Genomic DNA, 20,436 nt, shown 5'->3' on the forward strand with positions numbered 1-20,436 from the left:
GTATCCTCTGCCCTCCAATGCAGGGAGACTGTAAACGCTACTTTCCAGGTTGCTGCACCGGGGAGAGTTGTTCTCCCAAGACTTGTTCCTTGAACGCTCCGAGGGAGCAGAAACGCTTGGCTTTGCTCTGGCCAGAGCCGCAGCAGCTGTGGTGGCCACGCCTGCTTCTGCCCGTGTTTGCCAGCAGCAGAACCTGCCCGACACCCATCCCGAAGCTGTCGCTATGTCAACGCTGGCTTCTCTGCAGATGCTGCTCAACTCCCTGAACTCCACTGCCCCCAGCAACAGGGCCGACGAGACAGCCAACAGGAGCAGTGCCTGGTGCCAGGGCGTCTTCATCCCCAACGAGCTCTTCCTGACGCTGGGCCTCGTCAGCCTGGTGGAGAACGTGCTGGTGGTCACGGCCATCATTAAGAACAGGAATCTGCACTCACCCATGTACTACTTCATCTGCTGCCTGGCTGTGTCCGACATGCTGGTGAGCGTCAGCAACCTGGTGGAGACCTTGTTCATGCTGCTGATGGAGCACGGCGTGCTGGTCCTCCAGACCAGCATCGTCCGCCAGATGGACAACGTCATCGACATGATGATCTGCAGCTCCGTGGTGTCGTCCCTCTCCTTCCTGGGGGCCATCGCCGTGGACCGGTACATCACCATCTTCTATGCCCTGCGCTACCACAGCATCATGACCATGCAGCGGGCGGTGATCATCATTGTGTGCATCTGGGTCGCCAGCACCATCTCCAGTAGCATCTTCATCGCCTACTACAAGAACAACGCCGTCATCCTCTGCCTCGTCGGTTTCTTCCTCTCCACGCTTATCCTCGTGGTGGGGCTCTACATCCACATGCTCTCCTTGGCACACCACCATGCCAAGAACATCTCCAGCCTGCAGAAGAAACGCACCGTCCACCAGATGACCAGCATGAAGGGGGCAGTCACCCTCACCATCCTGCTGGGGGTCTTCTTCGTGTGCTGGAGCCCCTTCTTCCTGCACCTGACGCTGATCGTCACATGCCCCAAGAACCCCTTCTGCACCTGCTTCTTCAACTACTTCAACCTCTTCCTCATCCTCATCATCTGCAACTCGGTGATAGACCCGCTCATTTATGCTTTCCGGAGCCAGGAGCTCAGGAAAACCCTGAAGGACGTGGTGCTGTGTTCCTGGTAACTCAGGCATGGCCGAGGGGCTGAGGAGGCCTGTTGTAGCCGGGGTTCCTGCTCTCAGAGGTAACGGCATGGCCATCTTGCAGCCCACAGCACAGCGCCCCCTAGTGTGCATGGGAGGCAGAGAAGCCATTTGCAAGGGGCACCAGTCAGTTCCCATCAGATGTTGGTGGCGGAAAACCAAGCGGGGTTTTGTTTGTTTTGGGGGTTGGAGACAGTTTAGCTGCTGAACGGCACCTAGCGCCTGCCCGAGGGGATGTCAGTGCCTGGGTCAGCCCATCCCCTCCCACCCTGGGGCAGGTGCAGAACATGGCAGGGCCTTGGGCACAGCAGCTGCTGTTTCTGGCCAGCTTTCTGGTGAGGTCCCAGGGCACAGAATCTACGGTTCTCCCACCACTGGAGAAGCGCGTGAGTGAGTCCCAGCTGCTCCAGGGCTGCTGCTCTGTTCTGTCCCCGAGTAGGGATTCCTGTAACCCCCTCTGCTGCTTCCTGCCCACGCAGAAGGGCTGGTAACTCTAGGCCAGGCTTTCTAGGCTGGGAACTAGACAGGCAATGAGTCTGCCCTTCTGTAGAGCTCGCTCCTGCTGGCTGCCTCCCCCTCCCCCAGTCGCTGGGCAAGGAGTGTGGAAGAGCCCGCCGGAGGGTCCCATTGTCACTGCTCTGACTCTGCAGCACGGAATCATAGATTCATAGACGTGCCGGGCTGGAAGGGACCTGGAGAGGTCATCTCAGCCAGCCCCCGGCACCAGGGCAGGGTCACGTGAACCTAGACCATCCCCGACAGGTGTGTGTCCAGCCCGGTCTTTAAAACCTCCAGCTTCCACAACCTCCCTAGGCAGTTTGTCCCAGTGCTTAACCGCCCTCACAGGTAAGACGTTTTTCCTGATGTCCAACCTGAATCTCCCTTGCTGCAATGTAAGCCCATTGCTTCTTGCCCTGTCCTCAGCGGTTCAGGAGAACAATGTATCACCCTCCTCTTTTTAACACCCTTTTACGTACTTGAAGATTGTTAGCATGTGTCTCCCCCACCCCGTCTCACCTTCTCCAGACTAAACAAATCCAGTTTTTTTCAATCTTCCCTCGTAGGTCGTCAGCCTTTCTAGCCCTTTAGTCGTTGTTGCTTTCCTCTGGACTTTCTCCAATTTGTCCACATCTTTCCTGCAATGTGGTGCCCAGAGCTGGACACAATGCTCCAGCTGCAGGCTAATCAGCGCGGATTAGAGTGGGAGAATTGCATCTTGTGTCTTGCTTACAACACTCCTGCTAACACATCCCAGAATGATGTTCGCTTATTTTGTAACAGCATCACATTATTGACTCATATTTAGTTTGTGATCCACTATAACCCCTACATCTTTTTCTGTGGTCCTTCCTAGGTAGGCATTTCCCATTTGTATTTGCAAAACTGATTGTTCCTTCCTAAGTGGAGTACTTTGCATTCATCATTGAATTTCATCCTATTTATTTCAGACCATTTCTCCAGTTTGTCCAGATCATTTTGAATTCTAATCCTGTCCTCCAAAGTGCTTGCAACCCTCCTAGCTTGGTATCATCTGCAAACTTTATCAGTATCCTCTCCATGCCATTAGCCAAATAATGTCTGAAGTTATTGAATAGAACCGGACCCGGGACAGATCCCTGCGGGCTCCAGCTTGATTGTGAACCATTGGTAACTACTCTCTGAGTACGCTTTTCCAACCTGTTGTGCACCCCCCTTATAATAAGTTGGTCTAGGCTGTATTTCTCCAGATTGTTTATGAGAAGGTCATGGAGCCAGTAACAAAAGCCTCACTGAAGTGGAGGTATCACATCTTACTTCTCCCCCACCCCGACCCCATCCACAAGGCTTGTTAAAAGAAGGATGTTAGGTTGGTTTGACAGGATTTGTTCTTGACAGATCCATGCTGGCTCTTACTTATCCCCTTATTTTTCTTCCAGGTGTTTACAAACAGATTGTTTGATTATTTGCTCCATCATGTTTCCAGGCACCAAAGTTAAGCTGCCTGGTCTGTAATTCCCTTTTTAAGGCTAGGGGCTGTATTTGCCCTTTCCCGTCCTTCGGGCTCTATCCTGTCCTCCAGGAGTTCCCAAGGCACGTGGGAGCCTGGCTGGGTGTCTGGCACTGCCTGACGACAGGGATGGGGGCCCCCATGGACTATGGTGCTTAGCCCCCGGGCTGCTGGAGAGACAATCCCCATGCTTCTCCCTGGGCCTGCTGGGGGCAGAGGCAGGCTGCAGGGCCTGGCGCCAGGAGCTGTCACCCACTTACTCCCTCACCGCGCGGTGCTGAAGCATGATGGGAATGGTCCCCACCCCAGTCAGCCAGGTCTCCTGATGCCTGAGCAAACCTCGGGCTTCAGTGCTGGTCCCAGCACCGGGGAGGCAAGGGGCTGCCCCCCTTGGCACTGTCGTCCCCCCCCCCCGATGAGGGAGGCAGGGTCACGGGGTAACGGAGACACATCATGGGGCAGTGACTTGCCAGAGGTTACACTGTGGGTCAGCACCAGAGCTGAGCCTAGAGCCTGGGAGTCCTGGCTGCCACACCAGGGCCCCGTTCAGGACCAACCGTGAAGCTAGCCCCGGGCAGGACCAGCCCCATGCAGCCCTGGCAGGAGCCCTTCTCCCCTGCGTGGGCAGGACCAGGAAGCAAGTGGGGACAGCCCTGCTGTGCCCTCCCATCTGCCAGGGGTGGAAGGAATGGCTCAGCCTGCCACGTGTCCTCAGCCCTTGCTGCCCCACGGTGCGACATCCTCAGCCCGGCTGCTCTGAGGGATGGGCACTGCCCTGGGCACGGCATCCTGGGGAGGGAGCCAGGTCATTGCCTTGAGGAACAGCACGCTGGGCTTCCCCTGCAATCCGGACAGGCCCAGGGACTGGCAACAGGGACGGGAAAAGCCCAGAATGTCAGGTAGCGAAGCACATACCATAGACACCCCCACGCCAGCGCCCCCCCATGCCCACCACACACACCCCCAGGCCAGCACCCCTCCCCCCCACGCCCACCACACACCCCCACGCCAGCGCCCCTCCCCCCATGCCCACCACACACACACCCACGCCAGCGCCCCTCCCCCTACGCCCACCACACCCACGCCAGCGCCCCTCCCCCCCACGCCCACCACACACACACCCATGCCAGTGCCCCTCTCCCTTATGCCCACCATAGACAGACCCATGCCAGAGTCGATTGCCCTTACACCCACAAGAGACACCTCCCCACACCAGCGCCCCTCCCCCTCATACCCACCATAGACACCCCCTATGCCATCATCCCTTGCCCCCACACCCACCATAGACATCCCCCCACACCAGCACCCCTCCCCCTCATGCCCACCATAGACAACCCCATGCCAGAGTCCATCCCCCTCACACCCACAAGAGACACCCCCACACATCAGCGCCCCTCCCCCGCCCACCAGAGACACCCCCTATGCCAGCACCCCTCCTCTTCATACTAGTACCCCTCCCCCCCCATGCCCACCACAGACACCCGCATGCCAGAGCCCATCCCCCTCAGGCCAGTGCCCCTCCCCCCACATCCTCCATAGACACCCCCCCATGCTAGTGCCCATCCCCCACAGCCCCCCTCTGATGACACTCTCAGACCCATGCCCCTGGGACACACGATGGACACACCACACCATACACCCCCCAGAGGTAGAGCCTCCCCCCAGCATGGCTAGTACCGGGTTCCTCTTCCCGCACAGCCATGCCCCCCATGGCTGGGTTTCACCCCAAAGAAACGCACCGGCTGGGGGCTGTGCTGGGACGCCCGGTGCCCTCTGCTGCCTGGAGACTGCAAAGGCCTTTGTGCTGCACTCCCCATCCGGGGCCATGCCAGCCCTGCTAGTGCCCTTGCACACGGGCACACGCCTCGCAGCTATGCACACACATGCTGCCCCCGTGGCGCAGGCAACTGTGTCGCCATCTGCAGGTGTCTTGCTCCAAACCCTCACGTGGCCCCCCAGGCCAAACCCCCCAGCGTGGCCAGCAAGCACTGAGGCCTGGGTGCCTCTGGGCAGCCAGGGGCACTGGACTGGGACTAGGAGCGGGGGAAGGGCCCGTCTTTAGAGCCATTGGTTTGTGGGGTGCTGAGCCCTGGTGCTATATGGGGCACCCTAGGGCCGGCCCAGCTTAGGGGGCCAGGCTCTGGGGCAGCTCAGTGCGAGGCGAGGGCTAGCAATCAGCACACGGGGATCACGTTGGCATCTGCCACCACACACCAGCGGAGGGCCCAGGAGGTCGAGAGTGTTGATAGAGCCCACAGACTCCTCTGCACAGGGGCTTAGAGCTGGGCGGGAGGGGAGGGCGGTGCTGCCGAATGCCCTGACTCAGCATTTGCCCTCAACAGCCCTCCCCGGCAGGGCCCTGTGGGAAGCAGTGGAAGGGCTGGGGCATTGGGGAATTCGGACCAGTGTATTCACTGCTGTGGCTGTTATTCCCTGTGAGCACAGCTGCCCCCTGGCTACCCCGCTTCCTGGGCAGAGCCCTGGGCTGCACTGGGGCTCCCGCCTCCCCACCACACTATGGCTGGGCAAGGGTGGCTGGGCGGCGTTCTTAGCAGAGGTGTTAAATGTGACCTGCACAGGAGCTGGTCAGCTGGAGCTTGACCTTCTGCCTTCTTGGCTTTGCCACGGGGCTGAAGAAAGCCTGCAGGGCTCCCTGGAAAGGGGGGGCTGTTTGCTCCTTTGGGGCCCCCGGGTTTCAGGCCCCGTCTGCCTTGTGGCAGGTTTCCAGGTGTGGGTAGGCACCGAAAGCAGCAAGGACGCGCTGTGAGGAATTTACAAAAGCACCATCCACCAGGTGGCTCTCTGCATCCTTTGGTGCCATAACGCCTTTGGAGTCTGGCCCGGGGGGGTGCCCTGGAGAGCCCCAGCCCTACCCCGAAAACAAACGCCCGTCCAAGAGGTGGCACGTTCGGCATGTAGCCAAGTCCAGCAGGCACCAGGGTTAAATGGATGTTACCCAAAGCAAGGAGCTGGAACCAGCCTGAGCAGAAATCAATCGCTGCCGCACTCAGCTCCCACCAGCGACCGTGGTGCTCAGTGTGCGCAGCGCGCTGGCCTCCAGGCAGGTTTGTTTATTGGCGGGGAGGGGGAACAGGACACAGAGCCCCTGGCCAGGGCCTACGCCCAGCTACCAACACAGACACAAAGGTGCAGCTGTGCTCAGATGCCCCCACAGGGCACCCAGGGAGCCAGCAGGTCGAGGCTCTGGGATTTGCTGGTAGAATTCGAAGTAGCATCTTTCCAGGGGCCAACTCCCTCCCCAGTTATGTCAGCGCCCTGCTTGGCCAGCACATCGTTCTGCAGATGGGGTATGTCAGGCAAAGGCACCTCCTGCCCTGGGAGAAGCTAGTGAGGGAGCCAGGCCCCAGGGCTGCCTCTGGGCTGGGTGCACCGGGACCCTGGTGTTCTTGCTCAGTGACAGGATGTGGGAAGCTGCTGTGGAAACCTGCACTGGAGAGCCCTAGAGAAAAGGTCACAGGGTTGTGAGGACCTGGGCATTCAGTGCAAATGGGCAGAGGGTCCCCCAGCACCCACGCCACCCCCAGGCTGCCTGTATCACAGTAACAGCCATGGGGGAGACCTGGTGCAAAGAGGGGTCCATGGGTTCCCTATTCACTACCCTCCTATGACACCGGCACTGCTGCGGGGCTTGTTCACTGCCAGTCCCAGAACCCACAGGGCCATGCCCTGCGTCCTCCAGTCCCTTTGTCCGTGCCACCAACACAGGTCCCATGGCGGGACAATCATGTGGTGACCCCCCCAGCCCCTGGGTAGGGGATGCTGTGACTCCCCGTTCCACCCAGCTCAGGGGATTTTTAGCTGGTTTTGTTGTGGCTCCAAGTCCCTTCCCAGCTTGCCGCTTGCTCTGTTTTCTAGCTGGTGATATCAGGCCTCTATCTCCAAGCCCAGAGCTCCAGCCAAGGGGCTTCCCTCCCCAGCCAGCTGGGCTGTCCATGCCGGGGGAGCGGCTCCCCTCAGCATGCTGGCAGTTCGGGATGAGCTCAGCATGCAGTCACTGGGCACGGGCGCTGGCCCTGGAATGTCGAGGTGTGTTCACTGAGCAAGGGCCCTGCACTGTCTGCACATGGCAAGGGTGAGGCTGGGCTCGGGTGCCTCACATCGTGCAGGGCTTGGAGGTCAGCATTCCTGGCCCCAGGGGCTGTTCAAGGTGTGGGGTTTGCAGTGGGGCAGTTTGGTGTGAGGGTTTCTTGCAACATCCCAGCAATGAACTGCCCTCCAGCTCACCTCCCTCCCCGCCATCTCCTGCCAGTGTCCCATGGGGGGACCCTGCCTTGCCAGCTCCAGCCTGCCCCAAAAGGCAAGTACCTGACCCTGGGGAAGGACTGGGGAATCCAGGACCCAGGGGTGAGGGCAGGGAAGGGCCCCCCACCCCACTGCCCCTGCCAGCATCAGAGCATCTCTCCAGCAGCTCCCACCTCTGGTGGCACCACCAGTAACCACTAGTGCCTTGCCCCATGGCATGGGCATCGCTCCCCAGGGGAGGGCTGGGCAGTGCCCTGCAGTGCAGCGTGAGGGAACTCGCCTTGCCAGTGAGTTGGCATTTTCCCTCTGTCGGTGGTTTGTTAATGGAATTACAGTTCTTAGCGTTGTACTTGCTGAGTCTCTGAACCCCCTCCCCATGCTCCCAGCTGCTCCCCCACCCCCACCCCCAGCCTGGGACAGGCAAGTCCCAAGTGCCCCTTTCCAGAGACTCTAGGCCAAGCTGTGTCGCAGGGATGTAGGCTCAGGGGGCCTGATTCTGCTCCGCCTCCCTGGTGTGAATGGGACTCGCTGGGTCACTGGCATGACCCAGGAGCAATGCAGCTGCCAGTCCAGGGGCCCGAATTGCTACGTGCCCAAGGGAAGGTCCGACGGGCCCCAGCCTGATGCTGCAGGGGCAGCTGCTGCCCAGAGGCAGACGGGTTGAGTCTGCGCAGACACAATGAAGCAGGCAATGCCTAGGGCAACCGGCATCATGCAGCCAGCAGTGGGGGATGGGCCACAGCAGTTTCTCCCCCACACCCTGGCTGCCCAGGAGGAACCACCCCACTACAATAGCACCCCCGGGGTTTGCAGGGCCGGTGGTGGGGCAGGCTCAGAAAAGCCTCTCTCCCTGAAGGCTGCGCCCAGCCTGGCTGCTCCAGCTGGAGGGCTGTGGGCTGAACAAAGGGAGGTGACTAGCAGGGCCTGGCCTGCAGCGCTGCTCCCCTCACACAGCGGCTCTGATGGGGTTTTTGTTCTTTCATTCTAGCCGCAGCAGGTCCTCCTGGAGCAGGGGCTGGCAATTCCCCTGCCTCCAGCGTCCCCAGCAAGGGCTAGTTTTACGCTGTGCAAATATCCTGCTCAGATCTCCCCCTGCCCTGCACCTTGTGGCCAGTGGAGCCAGTAAAGCTCCTGTCCCAATCTCTCGGCATGTTAACCTGGGCAGGGGCTCGTCAGTGCTTTACGGCCCATGCAAAAGGGTTATAATTATAAAGCACCTGTCTGGCCCCCCTGCCCAGGGAATATCCCCACAGAGGGGTCCTTGCCAGCAGGCACAGTGACAGAGCCCCCCCCCGGATCACCCGGTGCAGGGCCAAGCAAGGCAAAAGAGACATGGCGAGGCCCTGGCTAGCTGCAGCAGAGGAGTAAGGGACTATGCAAGGTGCAAGGCAGGAGCCAGCGAGGCCAGGGGCAGGGAGGAACTCACCTCGGCCCTGCACCCACCACTACCAAGTGACTGCAAGAGGGGCCATGAAGCCCCCTCCCTGAAATACCCCCAGCACAGGGGCCTCTGTGGCAGGTACAGAGCCAGTTACACCAGCTCTGGGCTTCCCCCGTCAGAGCCCGGAGACAAGGGAGCAGGGCTGGAGTGTTCCAAGGTGGGACAGGAGGGGAGATGGGCAAGGTCAGGCTGTGTCCTGGCTATTCCCAGCTGCCACCGCAGCCCGAGCAGAAGAGAGGGCAGCCCTCCGGGCTCCACTCACCAACACTGAGGGTTGAATCGCCAGGAGGCACAGGCATCGCCTCAGTCCCTGCATGGTGGGTTGTGACCCAAAGGACCCGTGCCCCCAAAAGTGGGTGGATCTGAGTCCCAGAGCCTGTGCTCCCCACCTGCCCCATAGCGGGTGCCTCTGAGGCTGGAGCACGGTGCCCCTCCCATGTGGCGGGTGCTGCTGGCAGACTCCCAGGGGGAGATGAATAAGAGGGGCCATGACTCAATGACCCGGAATAATGGCTGGGATAGAGACAGCGGCTGGGCAGGAACAGGGGCCGTGCAAGGAACGGGAAAGGAGCCAGCTGAAAATCAGGATGGCAGGAAATCCTCATTCACACAATGGACAATTAGCCTGTGGAACTCCTGGCCACTAGGGCTCCTGGAGAGCCAGGGCTTATTAAGCTTCAGAACAGAACCAGCTGGTGAGAAGCTCCAGGCATCAGAGTGAGGCTAGAAGCCCAGCAGAACACACCTAGAGCTCGGGAAGGAGCCGCCCTCTCCTGGTTCGGTGCAGGATGGGGTGGGCAAGGCCCGGCCAGGATCCACACGCCGCCTTCTGCAGCACGGGGACTGGCACTGACAGGCCCTTTGCCTCCATACCCTGCTCACTCTGCCTGCGGGCTGTGCGCCCCCCGTCTCTGTCTGTCTAGACTGTGAACTCACAGGGACTGGCTGCACCTGTGTCTGCCCAGCCCCTGGCACAACAGGGTCCCCATCTCGGTGGGTCCTTGGGCACCTCCACAATAACCCTGATTAACCCTGACACCCCCCCTTGGGCTGCTCTAGGCTGTTCCTGCTTTCATTGGTTGTACAAGGGCAGCAGCTGAGACCAGGGGCCCCCGCGCCAGGCCCTGCATGGACTGGCCTTGCTTCAGAGCGCTCAGAAGGGGAAGGAAGGATGGAGACACCGGGGGGCACTCTCCGGACTGGCCAGCAGCACCCCACATGCACCCAGCGCTGAGCCCCTCCCCGGGGCCCCCTCGGTGACTTGGGCAGGGCCAGGACTCAAACCCTGCCCGGCCGGGTCCTAGCCCAGCGCCGGAACCACACCAGCACTGACCCCCGCCTGGCCCCCCAGCGCGGGACTCGGGCCAAGGGGCTCTGCCCCCTCCCCGCGCTGTATGTGGGGGTCCCCGGCTGCTCTCCGGGGCGCGGCAGCTGTTGCATTGTGGCGGCGCAGGGCGGGGGATGCGCTGGTGCTGATGCTGCAGGGATGTTGCAGCATTTGCAGCGGCGCCTGCTGATTGGTGGGCCGGCCGGGTGACGTCAGCGGCCGGCCCGGTGCAGCGGCGGGCGCCTATAAAAGGCTCCGGCAGGCGCCCGGCCGCTTTCCGCAGCCCCCAGCCCGCTCCGCTCCTGCGCCCCGAGCCGCCTGCACCAGCCACAGCCGCCGCCGCCCCGGGCCAGCATGAGGGAGATCGTGCACATCCAGGCGGGCCAGTGCGGCAACCAGATCGGAGCCAAGGTACCGGCCCGGGGGCACCTGGCGGGCTCCGCGCTCTGCCGGGGGGGCCGGGACGTGCCCGCATCGCCAGCCCCGGCCCGGCGCGGAGGGGGCGGGGGCCGAGCCGTGGAGGGGGTGGGCGGTGCCTGCCCCGCCCCGGGGCAGGGGGCCCTCGGCGCGGCGGCTGGGAGCGCCCGAGCCACGCCCCGGCACTGCGGAGCTGGGAACAAAGGGATGAGCTCAGCGCTGCGCCACCGGGGCCGGGCGCTTGGGGCTGTGCCCGGTACGGCACCGGCTGCCTTCGCTGGGATCCGCAGCCCGGGGCTCCGCGGGGGCGGGCTGGGCGCAGCCCTGGGCCTGGGGGATGCTGTGGCGCAGGGCGACTGGCTGCTCCAGCATCTTCTCTGGGCGCTCCCCCAGCCCCTCCCCTCCGCAGTGCTGGGTGGGGGCGGCCGGGTGGCTGCTCAGGGCAGCACGGTGCCTGGGGGGAGCTGGCCCAGGTGTTTTGGGGGGCGGGTCACCCGCTGCAGATGGCACTGGCTGGCTGGGTGGCACAGACATGTGACACTGCTCCCTGCACAAGCCCCTGCCAGCCCAGCCCCCATCTGTGTGAGGGGCTGAGCCCGGTGCCCAGCCTGAGTGCCAGGGCTCTGACGGGCAGAGCGGGCCTCACAGCCCCCTAACTGCGGGGTTATGGGCGTGACCTCTGCCTGGCCTGCCTGCGGGGTGACTGGCGTAAGCATGGCAGCTCCACCAGGAGCATCAGAAAAGGCAAAGGAGGTGGGGCCCTTTGTTGAGCAGCCTTCGTCTGACGCCTCTTAGGAGGAAAAACTGGAAATGAAGGAAGCCCCAAAGCTCCCCGAGATGGTGAGGGGCAGAAGCTGCCCTGCCCGCCCCACATAAGGATGCTGCCAAGCCTGACTGTCTCCAGCAGTGCTTTAACCTGCCCAGCCACTGGCAGGGATGCCGGTGTGACTGGCTTTGTTCTGGTTTAGCAGGCCAGATGCCCTCTGTAATTGCAGGCTGTGAGAGCTAGTGGCTAGAACCGAGGTCTGGGAGCCAAGTGTCGTCGGTGAGCCGCACCCTGCCATGGGCCCCAGGCAAACCCTTTGACCTCTGCAGTAGAAAGCAGGGCCTGGCTGAAAGGCAGCTGCTCTAGGGAAGTCAGGTGCCCGGTGCTGCCACGCCCCTTTGCCCAGACTCTCCTCCATGGCTTGAGCCCTGGAGATCTCTGCAGAACCATCAGAGCCCTGGGCTGGGTCCTGCTCCGTAAAGAGCAGTCTGAGGGAGACGCTGCAGCCTGGGCTTTCTCCAGCTCTGGAGAAATGGTGACCAAGCAACCTTGGTTCGGGGGCAGGACAATAGCACTGAGCAGCCATGCTCAGCGCCCCCCCCCCCCGACACATCAAATGTAACCAGGAGCCTCCTCCCGAGTCACAGCTGAGAAGCAGCAGCTCAGAGCCTCAGTCCCTCTTTGTCAGGGGCGTCTTGTGGGAGCTGGAACCGATTTCTCCTGTTAGATTAGCACCATCCTGTGTGTGAAATGCAGCAATAATAGAGGGGAATTTGTCAGTCCTCTTCCTGTAGCCAAGGGGGGAATGGCTAGTAGGCAAACCAGGCTACAGCTGGGGCTTCTGGGACGTGGGAAGGTGTCTTTGTTACAGGCAGACACTGAAATACATGAATCTGGGGGGGGGGGGAGGAGGGGAGGGGCTCGGCTCACTAACCCAGCGTGGCAATTCCATGTCAATTGCATGTGTAAAAGATTTTGTTGGGCGCTTCTGCTCAAGACACCTGCTGCGGTGACTTAGTGTGCGACAGCTAATCATCAATCAGGCCTCCGGGGGACATCTGTGCCTGCTCTGAATATAGAACAAGGCAAGTCTGCCAGGAGAGGCGGCTGCTTCCTGCCCTGTCCCAGGAGGGCTGAGGAGAGGAGGCTGAAATCAAATCAGTGCTGGGGAGTCCGTGTGCAGCTGCGGCTGAGTGCGCCCAGTCGGGATGAAGGGGGAATGCCTTGTCATTATCCTGGTCACCAGGGGCCAGGAGAACACCTGCCACTAATAGGCCAAGTGGCTGGAGGAGGGGGAGAGGCCAGTTACCAAGCGGAATAATCAGCCCTGGAAGGTTGCCAATGCCCATTTCCAGCAGGGCTTGTGGCAGAAATCTCGGCAGCCCATTTCCCCATGTGTGTTGGGGGTCAGCCCCCCTCTGCACTGGAAGTGAAAAGGCTCCAGGGCGGCTGAGCTTTGCGCTCATCCCCAGGACTGGTCTTCCCTGGCTGGGACGTGGCAGCAGGACAGAGCCCTAGATTCCCCCAGAAGGGATGAGAGGAGGGGGCAGGGGGACTGCCCATGGAGCGGTGCCTGGGTGCACTCTGCCACCCACTGGGATCTAAGTGGTTAATTTCCAGTCCCAGGCTCTGGCTGACCTGGGGCCGGATGGGGCAGCAAGTACCCTTGCTTACGCAATCCTTACCTTGCTGCTCCAGAGCACATCTCGCACTCAGCACTTCAGCTGTGTCATTCCCTGAGCGCTCATTGTTTGGGGAACCTCAATATTTGCTACCTGAAGAGACTCATTTAGATGTTAATCAACATGAATAATTCATAGGGAATTCATAAGCCCTGTAAGTGACATGTCGGATCGGTGCGGGATGCAAGCGTCTTTGAGTGGCAGCTCCTTGGCGCACTGCCTGTCTGTCGTGGTGAGCTGGAGCCATGTTGGAGTCCTGGGTGGGTGATCACCGCACTGTCCACTCCCTGGAGGTTCAGGTGGGCTCAGAGCTCTGTGTGGTCCCTTAACAAAGGGTCACTGGGGAGATGAGATGAAGTCAGCATGACCAGAGGAGCCCCACTGCAGGTAGACATTGCTGTGTATTTTAAGATCACCCTGACCTTGCAATCAGTTCCAATTTGTCCTCTTACAGCCATGGCGGCTGCTGTAAATTAGAGCTCCGTTTAGTAGTGCTGGCACAAAACGCGCAGCATTGTCCGATGTAGGCCGCTTCCCCGACACTCCCCCAAACACAGCATCAAGCCTAAAGCACAGGGCTGGCTCCAGGTGTTTTGCTGCCCCAAGTGCAAAAAAAAAGGAGGGCTGTCCCTTGAAAAGTGCCACCCCAAGCACAGGCCTGGGACGCTGGTGCCTAGAGCCGGCTCTGCTAAAGCATGTTCCCCAAGACTCAGAGTTGAGTGAGCTTTAGCTCTAGCCCGGGCATTTGGCAATGAGTCTTTCTCCCCCCCCATCCCCCCTTGTGCAGCTCCACATGAACAGTGCACCCCGGGGAGAGGAAGTGTCTCTTCCAAGGACAACCCCCCAGCCTGCTGAGGCAGGGCAGTGGGCAGAGGGAGAGGAATGACTCGGAAATCCATGCATGGCCGGGGGGGGGGGGGGGGGGGTGAGGTGCTCGGTGCAGAGGCTGCATGGTGCTGTTGCGTTCAGGAGGCTTGTCTTGGCCAGGCTTTCTCCAGGGAGGGGGCTCTGCACAGCTGGCAGGTTTTGTCTGTGACTAGTTTGACCCCTGCGAGGGCACCGTGGCAGCTAGCAGCCTGCCCACCCTCCTGCAGCACGTCGCTCCCTGCAGTACTGGGCCCTTGTGAAGACCTGGCCAAAGCCCAGGGAGCTCAGGAGAGCAGCAGATTCAAATGTGTCCTCTGGCTTCAGGCACCTTGAAGCCAAAGCCCCCTTCCCAGGGCACCACTCGCCCTCCTGCCCGTCCTCCTCGGCTCTCGCTGCTGCCGGTTATGAAACCCGGGAGAACAAAGGCGAGTGACTCAGCTAGTCTGGAGGTAACTGGAGGTCAGTGTGCTGCTGCAGCACCATGGCTAGCTCCCGTCTGGCGCAGAGCCAGGCGATGCCGCAGTGTAGACATGACTGGCTGCCGGCAGACCTCGGCCCCCATAGGCTGACGGGGAGCCCGGCTGAGCCGCAAACAGCTGGCGTGGGGAGTTCCCTGCGCTGCTGAAAGGACCCGGGAGCCCAGCCCTGCGATCTGAGCCGTTTGTAATGCGTGTTGCTTAACCATTGACCCTCCGGGAAAATCTCCAGCCGCCGTGGGACTGACGCGGTGCCTGTGCAGGATCCCAGCTCCCGCCCCTGGGGTCTCCCCTTACGTGCCAGCCACTGGGCAGTTGCACCGTGTTCCCGTTCCATGAAGGGCTCCCGGCTAGCGGGAAGTTTGGATACCAGCATCTTGGCAGCCAACTCTGGCCCCAGCGGGACTCCCCTGGTATCTCCGCCTGAGGAGCTCTGAGCCTGCTCAAGTGAAGAGTTGGGCCCCTTTACCCCCCCCCACACACACACAGCATAGGGGCAGTGGATAGAGACCTGGGTTCTAGTCCCAGCTCTGAGTGGCCTCGGGCAAGTCACTTTCCTGCCCTGTGCCTCAGTTTCCCCACCTGTGAATGGGACTCTGGCTGTAAAGCTTTGAGATCTACTGATGCAAAGCGCCATGTTACCCAATGACAAAGCAGAGCCCAGAGCACAGACAATCTTGTTGGATCCTGGTAGATTCTTACCCATGTGGTGTTTGGAGCCTCAACGGGGAACAAACATTTCATAACAGGCTCTTCAGTCTGGCAGAGAGGTCGAACGCCATCCCATGGCTGGAAGGTGAAGCTAGACACATTCAGCCTGAAAAGAAGGTGTAAACATTTAACTGAGCATGTCTAACCACTGGCACAACTTACCAAGGGCCATGGTGGATTCTCCATCGCTGACCACTTGTACATCAGGGTGGGATGTTTTCCTAAGCTCCGCTCTAGGGGTTACTGGGGGGCAGGCCTCTGGCCTGTGCTGTGCAGAAGGTCAGACTGGATGATCACAGTGGGCCCATCTGGCCTTGGAATCTGGGTATTGGGATAACTGAGAATTCAGGCCTTGGTCTCCAAAGCTACCCTTGTCCCTGAGCTGTGACTTGCTTCTGGCCATGGTTGGTCCCATCTGCTGGCTCACTGTGGAGCTCACTGGTGGCACCTAATCAATGTCTCTGGGTCGGTCACCTAGTGCTGCAGGGAGCTCTGACTCTCCGTTGTCAGAGGAGGCTTGGTAGATGGTGAGTGCAGAGCAATTGTCCCCTTCCCAAATCAGTGCCCTGCTCTGCCTGACAATGCCCCTCGACTCCTTATCCCTTCCTGTGGCTAGTACTTAGCCAGCCTTAGCTCTCTGCCTCCAGGTGGAGGGGGCAGGGGATTGAATTGCCAGAGACCCCTTCTATCGGACTAGCCAGAGGGGTTTCCTGGCAGCAAGGCATCGGGCTGTGGAACAGCCTCCCCAAGGGGCGTGGGCTGGAGTGTCTAGGGCTAGACAGCATGCTAGGAACCATGCTACTGTAACCAGAGCTACTGTAGGGACCAGCCCTGCACTGAGGTGTAGGGGGGCAGGGTCCACTTCAGAACCGGATTCTCGTCCTGCTCCCGGGTGCCAGGATTCACTGCACACAGGCCAAGCTGAAATCTTTGGCTGGCTTTTGGAGTGGAGCGGTTTGGCTTTGTGTTCTCTGGCATGCCTCCTAGCTCAATGCGGGGCCTGTCCCTGCCCGGGTGCCCACAGCTACACCCCTCCTGAATGTCCCCTGCTCTTTCCGCAGTTCTGGGAGGTGATCAGCGATGAGCACGGGATAGACCCCAGCGGGAACTACGTGGGAGACTCCGACCTACAGCTGGAGCGGATCAGTGTCTACTACAATGAGGCTTCCTGTAAGTCCGGAGCTGGCTGCTGCACTCCTCCCGGGCCAGGCTGATTGGAGCAGTATGTGATGTGTCACGGGGTTTCCTCTCTGGCCCTTAACAGTGCTGCCCGGGGATGCATGTACTTACCCTGAGCTTCCTCTCCCGCTGCGCTCCGGCGGGGAGCTGTTCTGGGATGCCTGGCCGGGCCCTTCCATGGCCGCCTGCTCCCCAAGGTGTGGAACGCAGGGCGGGTGGCGTGTCCAGCACCTAGGGAGCCCTGGGAGCCTTGCATCTCTCCCGGAGTGTGCTCTGCTGGCTTGCAGGATTGTTCTGGGAATAGTTTCCTCTCCTCATCCCAGCTGGGCAATGCCGGCTGGTTACTGTGGTGCAGAGCCGGCTGCTGGGGTCAACAGGAGGGCAAAGCAGGCCCCTGACTCGTCTGTCTGGAATGGGCATTGGCAGCAGGGTGGGGCCAAGTGAAACTCAGTTGGTGGTTTGCTTGTTGCTGCGAATGCCCCACCTGGCCAGAGGGGATATGACCGCTGCCTGTGCTCCTTCCTCCCTTTGTGGCAGCTCATCGGAAGGGAGGAGATACCTTCAGGGGTGCAGTGGTGTAGTACTGGGGATGTTCCCAACCCTGCCCCAGTGCACTGCGAGGTCTCAGCTTGTCCCCAAATCCAAACGGCCCTGGGCCGAAGCTCCAGCCCGCGGAACGTAATGAGCTGGGCCCAGGTCGAATGGGGACTGGAGCACCACTGACTACAGGGTGCTGCCAATGCCCGGGGCAGAGATTGGAGTCTCAGCAGACGAGCTGGCTCTTCTGGACGCTAAGGCCAAGCAGTGGAAGCTGGTCCCATGGAGCCTTGCCAGTTAAGAGGGAACATGTGGTCTCTTTTCCAGCTCACAAGTACGTACCCCGTGCGATCCTGGTGGACCTGGAGCCCGGGACCATGGACAGCGTTCGATCGGGGGCATTTGGACATCTCTTTAGACCTGACAACTTCATCTTTGGTACGTCCCAGTCCCCTGCTGCTGCTCTAACCCTGTCCTGCCCTGTGTGGTGCTCCTCTCTTGGCCGCTAGCTGCTCCATCCTAGTTGCTCACCCAGCGCTCCCTCACCCTACTCCCCACGACACAGCTGCCTGCTGTCCCTTCTCGTTGGGCCGTATCGCTGCCTCCCTGCTATTCCAGTAGTGCCTACGGGCCACTTAGTGTGAGGTGCTGGACAGAGTGGAGATGGTCCCAGCCCAGGAGAGTTTAGTCTCAGTAGAACAGACAGACCCAGGGTGGGGGAAGGGGACTAGCACAGCCAGTGATCAGTGATGGGGCCAATGGCCTGTTAGAACCGCGTTGCTTGGAGGGAGGTGAATTTAGCTTGGGGGGGATAGTGAAGGAAGAGAGGACGTGGGAGGGAATTGGGTGAGTGGGACGGGGTGAAGAGGGTAGGGGGTGGGGTGTAGCTGAGATGAAGGGGCTGAGGGAGGGGCAGGGCTGGAGCAAACAGCTGATCAGCCCAGGGCAGAAAGTCTAGCCAAACCTGTGGGAAGGTCACTAACAGGGACGCTGAGCCTAGCGCTGATTTTCCTCCCCAGGACGCTGAAGGCAGGGGAAAGGAGGAAAATGCCCCTTGTTCTCTGCTCTCCCAGGGCCCGTCTACGCGAGAAGCGCTACATCGGCTCCGTGCTGACAGGAGAGCGCGCGCCTGTCGGCAGAATTACTCCACCTGTGCACGGGGCTGTGTGGGCGGGATAGCGTCTCTCGCCCCCATAGCGCCCGTGTGGACCGCGCTTAGGTCTCTGTAACTTGTGTCGCTTGGAGGGGGTGGCTCGAGCGACCTAAGTTATAGCGACATGAGCAGGAGTGGAGACCTGCCCAGAGGAGCATGTGATCAGGTGCTGGGAGGAAGAGCTCAGCTGCAAACCACGGTTCTGTGGGGCCCTCGATGCCTGCACAGGAGCTTAGCCCCGTCTCTCCCATTGCCCAGGAAACACATGCAGAGCATCTCCGAATTCACTACAACCATCCCTGCCGCTCCCCTTCCCGTACCCCACCCCTGCCCTTCGGGGCTCTACCCTTAGGCAAGGCTGAATTTTGTTTCTTTTCTGTTCTGAGATCTCCGGCACTCAGCGGTTGGCTCCCCAGTGCCTGCCCTGCTACACGACTAGCCTGTAACCCGTTCCCTGGGGCTGCCTAGTTCAGCTGTGGGGAAAGTAGAGAGGTCAGGGCAGCCTCGTGCCATGGGAGTCACCGCAGTGGGCTGAGCCCCTCTGCCTTCCAGGGCCTCCAGACTGGCACATGGCTGCTCTGTGGTAGGCGGTGCCAGCCTGAGAGGGCTGATCCAGGCAGCTCCCAGGCTTTGTTCTCCTAGCCCAGCTCCGCGGCACAGCAGCCCTCCCTGGCACATAGTGTCTGTTAAACCCCGTGCTGGGCACGCCCAGGAGAGACCGAATTCCTGCAGCAAAAGGCTCTGGTCACTGGTCACACCTGCCTCCCTACTGATGGAAGCAAGGAGATCCACTGTGTCTTCTCCCCACAGGTCAGAGCGGTGCTGGCAACAACTGGGCAAAGGGGCACTACACAGAGGGTGCTGAGCTGGTGGACTCTGTCCTGGATGTGGTGAGGAAGGAGTGTGAGAACTGTGACTGTCTGCAGGGCTTTCAGCTCACCCACTCCCTGGGCGGTGGCACTGGTTCAGGCATGGGTACCCTCCTCATCAGCAAGGTCCGTGAAGAGTACCCCGACCGGATCATGAACACTTTCAGTGTGGTGCCTTCCCCCAAGGTGTCCGACACGGTGGTGGAACCCTACAATGCTACCTTATCCATCCACCAGCTGGTGGAGAACACGGACGAGACCTACTGCATCGACAACGAAGCCCTGTATGACATCTGCTTCAGAACCCTTAAACTGGCCACGCCCACCTACGGTGACCTCAACCACCTGGTCTCCGCCACCATGAGCGGCGTCACCACCTCCCTGAGATTCCCTGGCCAGCTCAACGCTGACCTGAGGAAGCTGGCAGTCAACATGGTGCCCTTTCCTCGCCTCCACTTCTTCATGCCAGGCTTTGCCCCCCTCACAGCCCGTGGCAGCCAGCAGTACCGAGCCCTAACCGTCCCTGAGCTCACCCAACAGATGTTTGATGCCAAGAACATGATGGCCGCCTGTGACCCACGGCATGGACGCTACCTGACAGTGGCCACAGTCTTCAGAGGCCGCATGTCCATGAAGGAGGTGGATGAGCAGATGCTCGCCATCCAGAGCAAGAACAGCAGCTACTTCGTAGAGTGGATCCCCAACAACGTCAAGGTGGCAGTCTGCGACATCCCACCCCGGGGGCTGAAGATGTCTTCCACTTTCATTGGGAACAGCACGGCCATCCAGGAGCTCTTCAAGCGCATCTCAGAGCAGTTCACCGCCATGTTCCGACGCAAAGCCTTCTTGCACTGGTACACGGGCGAGGGCATGGACGAGATGGAGTTCACAGAGGCAGAGAGCAACATGAATGACCTGGTGTCGGAGTACCAGCAGTACCAGGATGCCACCGCTGAAGAGGAAGGGGAGATGTATGAAGATGACGAGGAGGAATCTGAGGCCCAGGGTGCCAAGTGAAACCTCTAGAGTTGGCCTGTGTCAAGTTTCTTACCATGAAGGTCAAGCTTCTACAGCACCCTACTGTCCAGCGTAGTCCTCCATCTTCGCTACCTGTTAGCTGAGTACTAGACAACCGCTATTTAGTTGCTTCTGGTTAAGGGTTCCAAATTTTAAATCCTTCCGTATTTACTAACCATCTCCCCTCCCCATCCTTGAGTTAGCGCAGCTGTAGCCCATCCTCATGACTCTGATCATGTTGATGACCCTGATGTTTGATTTTTTTTTTCTTTTCTTTTTACTGGTTTGTGTCGATTTTTTTTTTTTTTTTTTTTTTTTTTTTGGAATACTTAATAAATGTATTGCTGTCCAGTACGTCCTATCCGAGACCTTCCTTGTTCCAGCCCCAGGACTTGGCGATGGGGCATCAGACAGGTGGGTTTGGTGGGGAGCAGGGCGATGCCGCTTGTCAGTGGTGAGCTGAGTGGGGGTGCTGTCCTTCTCCATGCCCCAGGCAGCACATCGATTCGATTCCCCGGGGGGGGCTAAAGCGAGGGCTTTGGGAGGAGCCTAATG

The 20,436-nt window shown here is 60.2% G+C and overlaps 1 protein-coding gene across 1 annotated transcript; it reads left to right on the plus strand.

Annotated features, from left to right (window-relative positions):
* Window positions 1–223: 223 nt before the first annotated feature.
* Window positions 224–20,191, plus strand: LOC112118539 (tubulin beta-3 chain). The gene is made up of 5 exons (XM_026663731.2): window positions 224–1,167; window positions 10,498–10,618; window positions 16,188–16,296; window positions 17,170–17,280; window positions 18,806–20,191. Exons 1-5 carry the CDS (start codon window positions 224–226, stop codon window positions 19,879–19,881), a joined length of 2,361 nt encoding a protein of 786 aa, XP_026519516.1. The 3' UTR covers window positions 19,882–20,191.
* Window positions 20,192–20,436: the final 245 nt, after the last annotated feature.

This window comes from Terrapene carolina, unplaced genomic scaffold, assembly GCF_002925995.2.
Source record: "Terrapene carolina triunguis isolate 2854851 unplaced genomic scaffold, T_m_triunguis-2.0 Scaffold33911, whole genome shotgun sequence".
Lineage (NCBI taxonomy): Eukaryota > Metazoa > Chordata > Testudines > Emydidae > Terrapene > Terrapene triunguis.